This window comes from Corvus hawaiiensis, chromosome 10 (assembly GCF_020740725.1).
Source record: "Corvus hawaiiensis isolate bCorHaw1 chromosome 10, bCorHaw1.pri.cur, whole genome shotgun sequence".
NCBI classification, from domain to species: domain Eukaryota; kingdom Metazoa; phylum Chordata; class Aves; order Passeriformes; family Corvidae; genus Corvus; species Corvus hawaiiensis.
This window is the reverse complement of record NC_063222.1, coordinates 25,061,896-25,078,412: the sequence shown is the minus strand read 5'-3', so window position 1 is coordinate 25,078,412 and position 16,517 is coordinate 25,061,896. Positions and strand designations below refer to the sequence as shown.

Genomic DNA, 16,517 nt, shown 5'->3' with positions numbered 1-16,517 from the left:
CATGAGATAATATTTGTAAGAAGGGCACATTGCACGGACTGGGTTGGCTTTGGAGTACAGGACAATGTCAGGGTCTGTAAATCTTCCTCCCCAGAAAGCAGGGGATTTTACACAGCTCCAGCTCCAGAATTTGGCTGCAGCTGCATTTTGCTGTGTGGCCCCCAGGCAGTGGTCTCATCTATTAAGTGGCCTTCACTCTGCATTTCAGTACCTCCCAATTTGCATGTTGCTGGTCCATTATTCTTAACAACTGGGTATAATAAATGTTGTGTATAATTTGTAATGATCACATACAGCTTTGAATAACAATGTTGAATAGTTTATTTTTAAGTTCCTTAAGATGGAAAAAATTAAAGTATTTTTTTAAGACTAATTTACCTCTCCTGGAAAAAAACCCAACAACCAAGGAATGAGATCCTTTGCTATTTTGCCATGATATGATCCTGAAAATAATCCAGGTTGGGATGACATCACAGGACATAATGAACACTCAGCCTTGACATAATGAATGTCTATTATTTTATGAAGAAAGATTTTCTAGGGTTTAAGAAATAAAATGATTAGAAAACTATGTGCTCTGCGGGAGGTAATGAGATTAGCTCAACACAAGGTCCTGTGGAGTTAAAACTACTCCAGACCCAAGAAAGACTCAGCCATTCAGTGGAAATTTCAGGGTACAATTATTCTGCTCTAAGGCCAGATAAGGGCTGTGCGTTTTCCTCCCCAATGAAAAAGAAATCAGTTGATAAAATCTCAAAGGGATCATGTCCACGCAAGCTTCAAAGCAACGAACAATATAAAACCAGTTTTCTTGTTATGAATGCTAAATGTTTACCTACTTTAGCAAAGGCCTTGGAAAATAAAAACCATACAGGAAACCACTTGTAAAGTGTGTGTAAAATGAGAAGTGGGTGTATCGTGTTACAGGGCTGGAAGGAAGATAAATTAATGCTCTGTGAAGCAGAGGCTGACTCCTGACTGGTGAGGATGCTGCTGTACCCATCCAGTTGTGTCTGTCACAAATCTGTGCAGGAGCTTCTGTAGAGCAAGGGAGACCAAGCCCATGCCATTGGAGTGGAAAGAAATCACACTTTTTAGCACTGGTTGGCTCAGGTCCCATCTGCTCGTTCACAGCCCAGTGCCTGGTTAGTCACAGCTCTCTGGAGAGAGGGAAACCGTGGTGTAATACACCCGGAGACCTACATTAGATCATCGAACGCTCAAGGTGTGTTTTTCTCATTTTTTACTTGCTGCTATGCACAGTTCCCTTTCCAGGCCAGTTGATCTCCCTTCTCTCACCAGAAAAGGGGAAGGAGTTGTGTTTTGACAGCAGTAAAGGTCTGGAGAGATCATAAAGATGAGAGGATGGATGGTCTAGAGGACGGCAGGCAGCTCTGGGATTTAAAAACCACTCCTCAGTTCCCCGTTTTATGTTCTTGCTGTCACTAACTCTGACCAGTAGCGGTGTTATCCCTCCCTCAAGATGTTAAATGTGTTTATTTTCACGGTTACCTCTTGGAAGTGCTCAGATATGATTGCAGCGGGCATGCCGTACAGAACAAAGAAGGACCAGAGGAAATAAAGAGAAGCCAAGATACGTCTCCGTCAGCGCAGCAGAACGCGCTTAGCATCCCAGCGCCGAACGGAGAGCAGAGGCTGGCGGCTGGGGCCGGAGATTGCACATCCCTGCGTACGTGCATCGAAATCGACCCCCTGCTCATCTCCGCCTGCGTGCTGCACCCAGCGGGGACGCGGAGCAGGGCAGGCTGCCCTTGCAGGCGGGAGTGCGGCGGCACGGCCCCGGGAAGCTCCCGGGACACGGGCACAGCCGGGCGCACACCGCTCCCCTCACGCTGCGGGCGGGGCGGGCCCGGCACTGCCCGGCGGGGCGGGGATGGGGGCGGGCCGGGGCCGCCCCGCCCGCGGCGCGGCTGTGCCGCCGCTTTAAATGATTTGGGGTCCTGGGCTGGGGGTGCTGCTGCTGCTGCTGCTGCGGGTGTTGCTGCTGCTTCAGCCGCCGCTCCCGTCCCGGCTGCGCCATGGGAGCCGGGCCGGTGCTGCTGTCCGTGTTGCTGGGCTGCGCTCTGGCCGCCCGCAGCGCGGTGGCGGAGCCGCGGCTGCAGCGGGGCATGTGAGTGTGCGGGGCTCGGGGGGGACGGCACGGCCGGGACACGCCGCCTTTGGCCCTGCGGGGAGGGCCCTGCGCCCCTCGGGTCCCTGGCCCGGCAGGGAAAGTTTGGGTGGGTGCGCTGGAACTCCGGGAGTCCCCCCCAGCGCAGGTCCCCGACCCGCGGAGTTGTGTTGGATGGGGCTCGCGAGGCTCCCAGGGAGGAGGGAGGGCTTGGCTTTGCCGCGGGAGATGAAGGCAGCTCCCGGGAGCGCATCGGCAGCTCCGGGGCTGCTCCCTCCCTTCGCGTTCAGCCAGCGGAGCCTGGGGAACTGAGCCCGACCTGGGGAGAGCAGCAGGACAAAGGTCGGGTTCACAGCGGGAAGGGCAGGGAGAGGTGAGAGCGGGGAGCGTCCGCCCGCGGCCGGGAGCGCGCACAAAGAACTGGCGGCCGCACGTGCTGCGGGTGCCGGGGAAGTTTCTCTGAGCGGCTCCGCACGGCACGAGCAAGGAATGCCTTTGGTTGTAAATGCAGCGGAACGCTTGTGTCCAGAGATAGTTTTCTGCTCAGATGCTAAAGGAGAGTAGCTGGCCGCGCGCACGAAATCTGTGGTTAAAGTTTTTGCGTGTTGAAATTGAATGTTTCTGGAAACGGTTTCCTGCCTCCTGTACCTTTCTCGTCTTGTGTTTTTAAGGAATGTTGTGTCCCCCTGCTCTCCCTTTCAAAACAACCTGACAACAGCCTTTTCAGATGTCTGTGTATGTGTAATTTCTAATCCCTCTTATCTTCCTGGGTTTTATCTTCATCAACTTCAACCCACTCTTTCATAATTAATGTCTGGTATTTGCTTTCAGTTTAGTTATTTATTCTGTCTGAAAATTGAGATTTCCAAGCCTACTGCTCACTGGCTTTCTATGCAATACATATTTACACGGTGTTTACCAGAAGTGCTTTTAAGGTGGTTTCTATTACTCCATTTTGCTGAAGCATGAAGTATCCATCACAGTGCTTAGAGAAGTTAAGCTCATTCTGTGGTAAAACATTTTTCTTTGTTAAAAGTGCTCTGTGTTTCTTTCAGGCATGCTTTGTGCTCTCTTTCTGAGCAATTACTCTATCAGGTGGAGGAATAGCGCTGGCCTACATTAATGTGTTTGCATTTGACATCAGTAATAACTATGATTCTGCACTTCAGAAGCTGGAGGTGCTGTTAACTGTGAATTGCCTCTGAACAATTTTTGTTTGCTTGTACCCTTTCAAAGATGCGTCACTGAAAGAATAGAGGACACATTCCCTTCTGGAAATGATGCTGTGTGAGGATGTTGCTGCTGGGCTGGAGTCACTGGGAGCAGCAGTGCGCTGGCAGCCAGCAGCAGTCGGGAGCACCCACCCAAACCCCCAGACCTGTGGCAGAGCCTTGAGTGCTTTCCCCAGAGTCATATTCCTGAAATTACTGCCATTCTTACTGTTTTTCCTGAGCTGGGACAAGTATAAGTATTCCTCCAAACTTTCTTGCTCTTTAGGGAGCTTACCTTCAGTGTAAGTAGAAATGCAAGATGTCACTACTCTTTAGGAGTGAGTCTGCTGGCTTTCACCAAGAAACAGTGACATATCCGGGGCGGTTCTTTTCATGTATCACCTTTTTCTAATAATTCTGGTTTGTTCTTTTGACGTTGGTCATCTGCAGTCAATGAAATCAGAACAGCGAATGTATCCCTTGGAACATACCTTGCTGAGTGTGTTCTTTGCTGTTGTTTTGATTGAGATCTTATGTGGCTGAGGCTATACAGGATATTCTTCATAATTGTTTTCGTTCTGTTGCTAACTTGAGTGTTTGCTCCTAGCTAGAAATGCAAGGGATCTGTGTGGATGTTGGTGTTCTGTTTCCAAGCCCCCTGAGGAGATTTAATGTAGAACAGATTACAGAGTGCTGAGATATTTCTGTGAACTGCTTTTCCATACAATTAGTCCTTGATGATCCTCTAATAGAACTTCAGACAACTCTGGAATGGCCAGAGAACAGACATGCCATTTTCACTGTAGAGCATATTTGGGCCTTTAAATGAAGAATTAACCATCTCTCATGATAAAAAGCACATTTTCAACACTGTAGTGAGCTCTCTAGTCCAGAACTGGGCTGTGTAAGATAATGTAAGTGTGATGTTATCTAACACTGGGTTCACGTTCAGCATTGGCCTTCACAGAAATTGGGGGTAGTTGTGGGATAGGGCAGAAATAGGAACTAAGAGAAGAGAGCTTGTGTTGCTGTCAGAAGTGGTAAATCCTCTCCTAGAGAAATATTCCCCTGGGAGTTTGAGCAGTGCAGATGTGTGCTCGTAGTTAGTGATGTAGGACAGAGCAGGAGGCAGGGGTGGTTATGAGGTATGTGCTGGGAACCCCCTTTGTGCAATAAATATCACCTTTCAGAGTTAGGACTGGGACAGGGCTCAAGAAGGGATTTTTCTGTTCCCAGGTGAGGCGAGTGAGGACTTCTCTGAGAAAGTCAGGAGATACGTTTTGTTCTGTCATCATTAAGCCCCTTGAGTCACTATGGTTTTGCAGATCTGGGATGACATCTAAAGGGGCTGGTTTGCTTTTAGAGGATCCAGTCTCAATCTTGCAATAAAACTGTTTTGCTTAGGGCTTTTTTTTTTTTTTACTGTTCACATGTTGTATCTGCATATTTTCACTTTATCCATAAGCAATCTGGTCACATTCCAAGGAACACCTGGATGTAGAGCTGTATTCCTGGCTGAGTAACTGCTTTCCAGCTTCTTCAATTCTATGGGGCACCATTGGCTTTCCTGTGCTCCTACAGATAAATCATGTTCCCAAAAGCAAAGTCTAGCATCCACATGTTATCTGCATTTGCAACCCTCAAGTAAACTTGGCCCTTCAGCTGTACCAGCTGTTGGGTGCAATGACACAGAACTGCTTTTGCACCACTGCAAACAGGTGTGGCTGTGGCCACTATTTTCAAGAGACATAAATAACAATTTCTTTTAAGGTATGATTAAAAAAGGTGAAGTCCACTTTTTTTTTGGATGGAACACATTTGAAGAACTAACTGCTGTTGTGCAAAGCATTTCCATATGAGGAGATGCCTCTGAGTTGTGATTGTTACAGCGGAACAAATCTCATGTCAATTTGAATATGTTGGAAGGCAATGCAGAAAACAAAGTAACATGAGAAATGCTTCCATAAAGTATATGGAGATACAGCGTAAACTTGGAGCCTGGGATTTTGTCATAATGCTGTCCAAATGATGTGAAAAGTAGGTTGTGTAATCATTTCTTGGTGAGAAATTATCTCAATGTATTGGCTGTTTAGCCAATATACTTTATTTTCACCTCCAGTGATGTCAATTTGCAGGTGTGAGGAAAGCCTGTATTCCTTCCATTAAATAAGGGCTTAAAGTATGTTTACTTTTTTGAGCTGAACTGAGTAATGCAGTTGAATCTCCTTCATTTCTTTGAATTTCTTACACTTGGAGGCTTTGCAATTAAAAAAATTTACAGGTTTTTTGGGTGAAAATAAAGACTGAGTTTGCCACTGGTGTATTTAAATTTGTACCTTAATTTAATACATTTTTGTAGTAAATTTGTACATTGAATGGTATTAAGTCTTTCTCTTTAAACCTTGAAGTGATGCTGGCAACTGAGACTCATTGCCAAATTTTGATTTAGGCTACTGAATTTTACCTAACAAGTTGTTTTCAGCTGAAACCTCAAGCCTTTCTTCCCATTCCTGTCCCCTCAGAATCTGTAGGGTTGCAGTAAACCCTCACTGCTCCTGAACAGCAGCTACTCCAGCCTTTGAGGCTTGGATAATGGGATTGTAGTAAGATGGTTTAAATGCTTTGGCATAAAAGTTTATGGTGGTTTCATCCCCTCATTTCCCCTTCCATGCCCCCCCAGTCCTTTAATGTGCAGTTGAAGACTGAGATGTTTCTCATCTTTGTGAATGTGAACATCACACTGAAGAAAAATAGTTTTTTTAGCCTGTGCACTACAGGATGTTGCCACCAGATAGAGCTCCTGCTGGTCAGCACTACAGCACAGAATCCCATTTCTCAAGACTTTGCACTTAAAGCTTCTGTTTCACAGCTCCTGGAGGAATATTAATTTTGAATTTAGGCTTTTAACAGATGGCAAAGCGCTCTTTTTCTCTTTTTCTCCCCCAGTGTATTCACTGTCAGGAGACTTAAAGATAACAAATGAGTGTCATGGTGGTACTGTACTTTTCCTGATTTATGATGTTTTCCTGCTCTTCAGGAGAAAAATGAGATCAAGACTTTCTCCTAAACTCTGAAATAGCTGTAAGACAGGATCATAAAGTGTGATAGCCTGAAGTTGTTGTATTTATCAAAGATGAACTTGAACTGTAAATATTTACCAGTTCTAGAAATTCCTGGACTTGTATCAGAGATGTCATAAAAGTGGTTCTAAATCTCAGAGGAGATTTAGAAATTTGCTGCTCATAATCACAGTAGCTTATATGTACTGTATGATCCTTAAATCTGCACCTTTCAGGTAAGAAAGATCCTCCTTCACTTTTAATGGAATTTGACTTCTGTCATTACTCTCCAAAAAAACACTGCAAGAGGGAAAAACTTGTCAGGTTTCTTTAGGTATAATTGTGCTGTTGTGGAATGTTGCTATAGTTTAGTTATTGATGCAATAGTTTAATGTGCTTGAAATGGGTGTTTGCAGTATTTCTTGGGAAAATTGCCTGGGTTTTGCTTCAGCTTGTCTTCTGTGTTGTTTATATCCAGCACTGCCTGTTCTTTCTAGTTCTAGGCATGCCATGATCTAGGTATGACAGACTGTGGAGTATTTTTAATAAATTTGAAGAACTCTTTGGTGAGGAGGGATGAGATTCTGTGGTGGCAGACCTGGTCTCAAGGTGACTTTTTAGCAGAAGTTTGATGGAAGCGATGCTTTGGCTCCCAGAGGGTTAACAGCCCATATTGCAGACTTGGGTTATTCACCAATTAAATACCTTCTCTCTTTGAACACAGTTAATAGATTTCCTTCCTCTGAAATTCAAGCCTGTTATTGCTTACATTCCCTCTCAAATCTATTGCTTTTAATTTATTTCTGGGGAGGAAGAAATTTCCTTTCATTACTGTGAAATCAAAGCATTTTAAAATTATGTTCTGAACATACGTAGTCCTGGTTTGTGCTTTGGATTGCAGGCTAGTCTTGGTTTAAAACTAATCATTAATTGTTCCACAGGGGAACTTGATATTTCTGCCATTGGTGTGAGATGATGTGTGCTTTCATGTGTACACTGAGCTCCATTTCAGTGCCTTTGACCTGTGGATGAATTTTGTGTGTGGAAAGGGGAGTGTTATTTAAGTGAGAGTGCTGACACTTGTTTTTGTGTTTTTTGGTAGAAACTCCTTCCTGTCTTCCCTCTGTAAGTCAGAGCAGAACTTGGCACAAAATCTTGATTAGAGGATAATGCCATGCCCAGACTATGTTACGTATACAGGCTAATTCAATATGGAAAATATATCCTAATATCTCAGGATGTGCCTGAGAAATGGCTTTATAAGGTACTTTGTACTGTTTTTCAACAAAGAAATCTCCTCAAATTACAAAACACTTGGGTATTTTGGGCCTGGTCTTTTCAGGTTAGAATATCCCTGTATAGGAAATGAGTTTTTAGACACCTTACCCCCAGGAGACTCTTCAGTGGTTGCCCTTCTGTTTGTAATTGCTGGTGTTCTCCCTGCCTGACCAGTGAACCATCAATGATGAAAAATGCAGTTGCATGAACTTCTCTCATCATTATATTGTTTGTATCTTAGAATTGTGAGTCAAGGCCTGTCCATCTCTTTCTGTAGAGTAACACCAGGAACTGTGGATTATTTAGAACCTCAATATAAGTTTCTAATCCAAAAGATAATAAATTGAGATTTTTTTCCCCCTTCTAGTTTGTCACTGCTGAACACTAATCCACTAATGCATAAATGTTAGTTTTTCTGTGGCTAAAATTCATAAAATATTTACCTTAACCAAGTTTTCTTAATGTTAAAGCAAACAAACAAAAACCCCAAACCAAACAAAACCCCTCCAAAAATGGACATTGGTATCAGTGGTATCAAGCTAATGATTTTTATAGGGGAGTAAAACTCCTGGAATATTTTAAGATGTAAAACATTGTCATGTAGGGATTTTTCTGACACATATTGCATACATTAGATGCAATCATATTTGTTTCAGTTTGACTGGAAGTTACAGATTACATGTTATTTTAAAAGTGAGCTTTCAAAAAAAAGTTTTGCTTTGAAACTGTTCAAATCTGGCAACCACCAAAAAAGCAGTGAGCAATTCTTAGATACTGGTTGCTGAAATAAAACTGAGGATTTCACTACCTTCTAACTCATTTAATTGTCAAACAGTGTGGCACTTGCTGTAAACCAGAGTGAGCTTTCTCTCCTTATGAAATAGTGTGACACTTGGAATGATCTTTATGTTAGTATTTTAACATCAGGTCCCTCTGTGCCTTCCTGCCAGAAGCAGCTCAGGTGTGTGCACCTGGCAGATTTACTGGGGTGACCTGTGTCACACACCCCTCTGCAGGGGAGTGGTAATGGCAATGGGTGTAGTTAATGTGAAATTACACCTAGAGGTGGCTGCTGCTCCTCAGGGCTTTCCTCTCTAATTTCACACTTTTACATCCCCAGTTTAGTCTGGATTTTGGACCCTTACCTGCTTTTTCTTAGCCTGCTTTATGTGATATCCCATATGGTTTTCTAATTACGTTCAGGGAGAGAGTCTTGGGACACGAGTCCTTAAGTTTGTAAAGCTATTTGTTTGTGCTGCCTGGGGCCTTGCAGGCCAGGTCACTGGCAGTGGTGCTGGTGCTCTCCTGGATGTAGTAGACAAAACTATAAAGCTGGGTGTTTCTGGGGACTGAGGTTACGTGGCTCTAAAAGAAAAAAAAAAATCACTCGCTGGTTTTAAAATGCAAAAAAAGGTGGCTTGGCCAATCATGGTTAAATGATCTGGATGTGCATGTTTCTTCTGCTTTTCTTGCCAACCAAAATAGATTATTCTGTGCTGGGGGGAGGGAGGAGGATGGTTAAGTAGAAGGTAAACGACAGGCGCTGCACTTTGATAGCGACAAGAAGTAAAAATCTTATTGTTGTTATAATAGCTGAGTGTGTAATTAATCATCTCCTATTGATTTGCTCTTCATCTAGATGCAGGGCACAAAGGCTGAAGGAACTCTCATGTTATTTAGCTGCTCCATCTAATCAAAGAGGGGATGTGAGTAAGACACAGCAGTGCATTAGAAACCTGTGGGATGAGGGGAGTCTTGTGTGGTGGACCTTCATCCACAGAGCCAGAGAACAGCAGTGATAATGAGACTTAATCTAAATGAGCTTGGTGCTTACAATCCATGCCCCAGAGGGGCTATAAACATCACAAATATTGATACAGGATCAGGAGAGAGCAGGGATTGATTAGTGGTCAAGGGAGCAGGATGTCCTAATTGTCTCTGGTGGTGCTGATTAATTTTATCAGGGAAATGAGCCTTAAAATAGATTAAGGGTAGAAAGGGGAGCATGGCAGTTTAAAAAATAAAAGCCTTTTCTGTTATTCTAGCCTTTGTGAATTATTAAGCAATATGTATCTAGAGACAAAATTTATGTATATAAGTAAATATGTGTAACTTGTTCTTTGGACCTTTTGTTTCTGTGGCCTGTTTCCTGATTTGACTTTTCTTTTTCTCTGTTCAAATAAAAATTGCTTTTTTCTCCCTTCCAATTGAGATTATATAGAATAAAAACTTTTAATCAACATCTCCTTTGCGTACAACATCATGCTGCTGGCTGTTTCTCCTCTACAGTGCCACATGTTTCTGCAGGGTGCCACCTTGCCTTTCTAGAGATCTTTTTATATAAGACAAGGGGGATGTTTTGCTGGGATGTTGGAGGTGTGAGGGGGTTGAGACAGTTAACCTGAAAAGTTTCTAACCAAATCCATTGTAGCAGTGTACAACTATTTTCAGATCAACATCAGTGTATTTCTAGTGCAAAAACATTTATCATCACAGCAGTGGAGAATTCAGCCCTGACTGTAATCTTGGTTGCCTGAAGGAAAATTCTTATTTGATCTTTTCAAACTAAAACTGAATAAGCAGACTCTGGTTTTCTAAACTTTTAATAACAGCATAAGGGGAAGGAGCACCAACCAATTAGTGCTTTGAAAATACAGAATTCTGGCAAGTTGCTTCTTATGACAGGTTTCATCTATTGACTGTTTTATGGGAAGATCAATAGTGTTCAGGCTGCAGATTCATCAGCTGAGGCAATGCAGGCTGCAACATCTCATTTTTAGGGAGATGTTAACAGCTGTCTGACTTAGTGTAGAAGGTGGTGTCATTCATGGAGTCTCTGTGGAAAGACCTAAAATCAGACAGCCAAATTCGTATTCCTTAATGTTTTGATTTAAAGTTTGTGCTGGTGAAAGAAATCTTTAGGGATATCTTGATGTGTGTTTGCTCTCTCGCTGCTGTTAAATCTACCTACCTTTAGCTTCTTGTACTGAGCTGGGAGAAGGTCAATGGGTAGAATGAGAGATTTGCTTTGGCATTCCAAAGGCAGAAAAAGAAAATATCCCTGTCAGAGATATGATGGACCTTTACAAATGGAAGTGTCCAAGGCCAGGTTGGACGGGGCTCGGAGCAACCTGGGATAGTGGACGGTGTCCCTGCCCATGGCAGGGGGTTGGAACTAGGTGGTATTTAAGGTCCTTTCCAACTCAAACCATTCTGTGATTTTTGTGGTAGATGTATTCCCTTTCTTTTTAAAATTCCAAACACAGGAATGAATTACGTCCCTCCTGGACATGCTTTTAATTTTCTCTGAACTTTTCCCGTTGTGCAGTGGTTCATGGGCACCACAGCCATATGATTAGCCCAGGCTGCTCTTGTTCTGTGTTGGTCTAATTATCTGTTCATTAGAATCTCAGGTCTTGAGCTGGAAGTGTGTAGGGTGTCTTTGTTTAAAGGGCAGTCCCCTAATGCAAATATTAAGAGAGCTTTCTGCCTTGCCTGAGTCAGACTGATGAGCTAATAATAGCCTTGGTGTTAGCCTTGGCTAGCACAGAGCACCAGTGCAAAGAGGTTTTAGGGACCCGTCTGTCAATCAAATCATGGGCCATAATATGCATTTTAGTGTTTTGCTTGTTTTAACGCTTAAGTTCCCATTAAGAAATATCTTCTGAATGCAAAGGGCACGGCAGTAGAATAGGAGCTGTTCTATAATACACTATTAAATCCACTTGAGGCTTCAGCTTACTCCTGGATGGCCTCTAATTAACAGAGTCTCACAGTGCTAAACTGTACCTTCAATAGCTGTAGCCTTGTTCCAGAAGTTGTTCTGAAGTTTATAGGTAAGGTATCAAATGAGTCAGATGGCTTAAAAATTGGCTTGTTGACTGTATGTGGGGAGCTGTGAAGATGCTGAATTGTTGGAGAGGGCATGTTTGATTCCCAGCTTTGCCAGCACAGGATTACATGTTATGCAATTGCTGCAATTTAATTATAGTGTTCCAGCAGTTTTGATATCTGCCTTTAAATTATCCCAAGGGCATCAAGGAGGAATGGCTTACTTTGAATAAATCTTCATAAACACATGACTCTGCTGCTGCCTTGTTTTGTTCCGTGAGCGCCATTTGTTCCCATTAACTATATCCTAGAAGTCAATACTGCTATTCCTGGAAACATGGCAGTGTCACATGAGGAGGAACTTGTGGGATGGGCTCAATGTGTCATTACAACAATTGTCAGCTTCTCTCTTTTATTTATGGAAGAGCGATGCATATGAATGTACCTTTATCTGCAAAGTTTTAGGCAATTCTAATAAAAGGAGATATGCATGAATTATCAGAACACGATGTTCTATTCACTGGAGGGAGAGTCATTTTAAAAAGCTTGCTAAGTGAGGCATGGTTGCTAAGTAAGGCAAGGGTTTTATTAGACCAACTGACGTAATGGAAAAAAAGAAACCAGGCAAGATTTTGGGTACACAAAGATCTTCTTTGGATGGGAAACAAATGGCAGACTTTGTGCTAAGAATGGCTTGGGAACAATGGCTCTGAACTCCAGCTAAATGTGTAAAATGGGGAGGTAATTCTGGAGGGACGAGGTAGCTGGGACACATGGGAAGGATTGCTAAGTAATGGAGATGACATGGGAATGTGGAGGAAGGCTGGTTTTTTGAGGAATTGAAGGCAATCTGAAATGGGCTGTGACCATCTCCTGTCCTGCTTCGAGGTGTTGGCATCCAGGGCAGACTCGAGGAATGGGAAATACGGAGCAATATTGAGTATGGACTGCAGTCCATTGAGTATGGACTGCATTGGAGGAGGAAGAACGTGGAGGGGTTGTCCACTGGCAGTGTGCTTTAGGATGGTAGAGATGAGCAGTTACTCTACAGGCTGGGAGAAACAAATATTCTTGTTCAGGGAAGTAACTTCTGTCAAGGTCAGATGTTCCAGTGCAAATGGAATCTATACTTTTTTTTCCATATGGTGAGATAGGACAATCGGAGCTTACAGTTGTGGGTTTTCTTCTCCGAACTTCCCTTACATGGGCTACATGAATTCCTGAAGGGGTGATTGGTTTGTTTCTAAATCTGTTCTTCTGAAATCTTCTTCTAAATCTTCTTCTACTGAAGTGTCCTTGTTGGGCAAAGGTCCTCTCTACCCTGAGGTAATGTCCCAGGTATTCCCCTGGGAGCTGTGGTACCTTTGGGAGACCTGGCTGCATTTTCTGTTCTCCGTGGAGTGATGAGAGTGTTCTGCTCAGCACTGGGAGTATTGTGGAGTGGATTTGATCCAGGCAGGGCTTCTTCCAAGTATTCAGCTCAGCAGTAAAACTGATTATGCTTATAGTACTTTCCTGTTCTGCACAGGCTTAATTTAATGGTATTTGTAAACTACTTGGAAGACCTGTGGATGAAAGATGTTCTGTTATTAGCTACCTTGTGTGGTGTTCAGGCATAATAGGGAGCCTCTGAGATAAAAAGCACCATAAATCTTGACTGAGATATTAACAATATCCAGTGTAAGTGATCATGACCAACTGCCAGGCAGCTCTTGGGCTAGAACTGCTCTCTTATTAGTGCTACCCTCAGGTTTTCTAGCACAGGGTCATGTTCTTACCTGTGATGAGTGACAGAGAAAACAAGTGTGACAGTGTGTTACCCTCTAGCTTGGAGAGGGCTCAGACTGAAATTTGGGGAAGGGCTTGTCTGCTGAGTGTTTTTGTTGCCAGGGTGGGTCTATGTCTCAAACCAGAACAGTATGGGAGCTCCCTGTTCCCCCCTGTGTTTTGCTTATTGAGGCTTATGCTTGCAGAGCCTCGCCAGACTGTCTTGGGGAATTGGCGATTAAATTATCGCACTAATGATCTATAAACGACTCAAAAAAGAATCAGTAAATTAATTTCATTTTTGTTACAGGAAGTTCTTTCCTTAAAGATGACAAAACCCCTCATGTTCTGTGGTTTTAGTTAGACCCTTCTTGTTTGATGCTGTTCTTTTCTATCATGTAGAATTTCCTAATTTATACCAGGGCAAAGAAATTGGGAAAAGGCAGACAACATCTCTGCAGAACCATCAGCGTGTAACTTTTTTTTGACCCTGCATACCTTCTGCAATCTGGCTATTTTTGTAACTCTGGCTAGGTAGCAGGATGAAGATTACATATCATCCTCCAAAGCAGTGCTTTTATTTTGGCCTTGTTATTTTAGGAATAATCAGCAGAGAACAAGGATACTTCCTCTTACGAATTTCGTGTGTTTCCCTGAGGGGACTGATAGTGATGGTGGCTCTTACAGAATATACAATTCCCCCAGCAATAGCTTAGATAAATCTTATCTGCCCTTGAATCTGTGATAAATTTTTCACTGACTTGTATGGAGCCCAAATTTCAGCGCATTGTTTACGTGCTGCCTTCTAAGGCTTGGAGCTGCAGTGTGCTCAAGCACCAGTAAAAATTCTGTTCCAAACTGTTGCACACAGCATAGTTTTATGTATATTTCTCTAGATGTCTAAAATTTGTGTTAGAAATAAAAATTATCTTTTTCTTTCCCTCCAGGCCGAATGTGTGCCCGGTGTTTGAGCTGGCACTGGTGGGACGCCAGGAGCCGTGTATTCAGTCCTTCAGTCGGATGGTCAAGATGTGGAAACAAGGCTGCACAAAGAGGAGGTGGTGTGTGAGCTATGAGAGAAGGTAATATATTATCTTTTGTTAGAAATGCCTTTTGTTGCTAATCTTTGTGCAAGTTCTTTAACTTCTTTGTGAGAGAAGTTGTAAACTGTTTCATCTGAAATGTGTGGCTATGGACATAGTGTCCTCCTGGGACTTGACTTGAAATCTGTTATTACTGAGTAGAAAATGTGACTTTTTTGTGTTTTGGGTTGCTCATGAGCTTCGTGGCTGGCTTTAGAGTCAGAATTTTACATTATCAGAAAACCTTCCCGTCTTGTTCTTGTTCAGGTGAAGCCCAGCTGTCAAGTCATTGACTTTGAAAAATTGAACTTCTTCCTATTTCTGTCACATGCTTAGAATTGATGGGAGATCTGACTCCCCCAACAGCTAAACCCAAAATTGATTGCAAAAAAAAGAAAAAAAAAGAAATTACTCACCTTTGACTAGCTTGAATACAAATTCTTCAAAATAATATGTGCACACAGCATATAAGGGCTGTTGGATGTTATCAGGATGCAGTTTGCTGTATTTGCTTCGTTTTTAACGAGAACTTGTGATAGAGGCTGAAGAAATGTCTCATAAAGATGACATATGAGTACAGTGTGCTACTAATGAGATGGGAGTAAGTGGAGTAGGAGTTGTGATTGCTCTCTTAAACTTCCTTTCCCCAAAGGTCTGGGTACTACACGGTTTACAAGCAGGTGTACAGGATGGAGCACCAGACTGTCTATAAGTGCTGCCCTGGCTGGGCCCAGCGTGACAACGAACCCGGCTGTCTGCACTGTGAGTTGGGGGCAAAACTGGCACAAACCAAGAGGTGACATCCTCAGGCCTTGCCTTCCTGCTGATGCTTACTTTCAGATATAAGGGTTTTGTTTCTTGTTATTTATAATTGGGATTTCCACAGTGATGGGGAAAGAAATGTCCTTCAAAAATGTAAAAGTACCAAATAGCTCTAATTTTAAACCAAACAGTGAAACAGTTTAGATTAACAGTCTAAACTTTAATTGGAATTGTTGCAGCATTTTTGTGCCAGCCTGGCTTTGACAGGCCAACCAAATTTATTGCTGTTACCCAAATTATGCAGAGAAATCTGCTGTGAGGCACTTGCTTCTTGGTGTAGCACTCACTGTGGAGCCTGACTGGTTTTGGTGCTTCTGCTGTTGCTGTTGAAGCAGTTGTGTTTCTACCCCATGGTTCTCCATCTGATGCGAACCCATTTCTGTCACTAATTTCTGATCACAATTGGATGTTTTTCTAAAAGATGGAATTTAATTTAAATGATAAGGCAGCACTTCAGCCACTGTTAAGAAGACATCAGTAGAAGATGGCAACCTACTCAGTTAGTTTTGTTACTGTTTTGTCGGTAATTGTGTTTTCTGTATGAAAGCTAGCATCTGTTCATATTTGTTTTTTAACCTTCATACCAACTTCAGGGCTGCATCCAGAGAGCTTGCTTTTATGATTGTCTCTTTGTAATTAAAAACAGAAACAAGGTATGAGAGGTATTGCTGTTAGTTTCAGCCTGAATCTACATATTTAGTGTGCAGCTGTTTAGTTGTAAGAAGTCAAAAATATGTTTACAATCTGTGTTTTAATCTCCAGTCTAAAGGAGTTTACCATATGTGAGCATCAGTGGCAGTAGGAAATTTTCTTCCTGAAAGAGCAGTGCAGACTTGCTTTGGATTTTTTAAGGCACCAAAGTGGTTGAATTACTCTTTTATATTTGATACTCTTTGCAAGTTTGGCTCGACTATGTGGAATTTAAGTTATTTTAAATAAAACTGCTCTGTGTTAGAGGAAGGGAAGAATTGTAATTCCCCTCCACATGTATAATATCTCCCAGGGCATCAGTGGTTCTTATCCTTTGCTGCATTATTGTCTGGCAGTTTTTCTTGTTTTATTTTGGATTCAGGCAGTGCTTTGAGTCCTGTCTTCTGCCTCTGAAGCACCTTCAAGTTAAACTGCAGTGTCTTAAGTCTTATTTTTATTAAACTTCTTCATATCAAAATGGTAGTTCCACCTATGATACCAAGTCCTACTGCAGTCTAGCCCTTCCACTTAAAAATTTGGGTTCCTTCTTCTTATTTGGAAGGTCGTGTTACAACAGGACTGTAACAGAAAGGTAATTCTGGAGGATCCTTGGCACAAAATCAGCTAAAATAGCCTGTCCCATTCT

At 42.7% G+C, this 16,517-nt stretch overlaps 1 protein-coding gene across 8 annotated transcripts in view; it reads left to right on the top strand.

Annotated features, from left to right (window-relative positions):
• Positions 1–1,593: 1,593 nt before the first annotated feature.
• The window catches only part of LOC125330790 (multiple epidermal growth factor-like domains protein 6), a 190,882-nt gene continuing 175,958 nt past the window's right edge, over positions 1,594–16,517 (top strand). For 4 of the 8 annotated variants that reach the window (XR_007205705.1, XR_007205704.1, XM_048314412.1 and 1 more), the window contains exons 1-3: positions 1,950–2,131; positions 14,225–14,359; positions 15,012–15,121. Coding sequence is in view for 6 of the 8 variants with exons in the window: in XM_048314412.1 (XP_048170369.1) it covers positions 2,040–2,131; positions 14,225–14,359; positions 15,012–15,121 (337 nt within the window). In the remaining 2 variants the exon portion in view is untranslated. Of the gene's footprint in view, positions 1,691–1,949; positions 2,132–14,224; positions 14,360–15,011; positions 15,122–16,517 lie in introns of those variants that run through there. The other 4 variants (XM_048314410.1, XM_048314409.1, XM_048314408.1 and 1 more) reach the window with 2 other exon arrangements.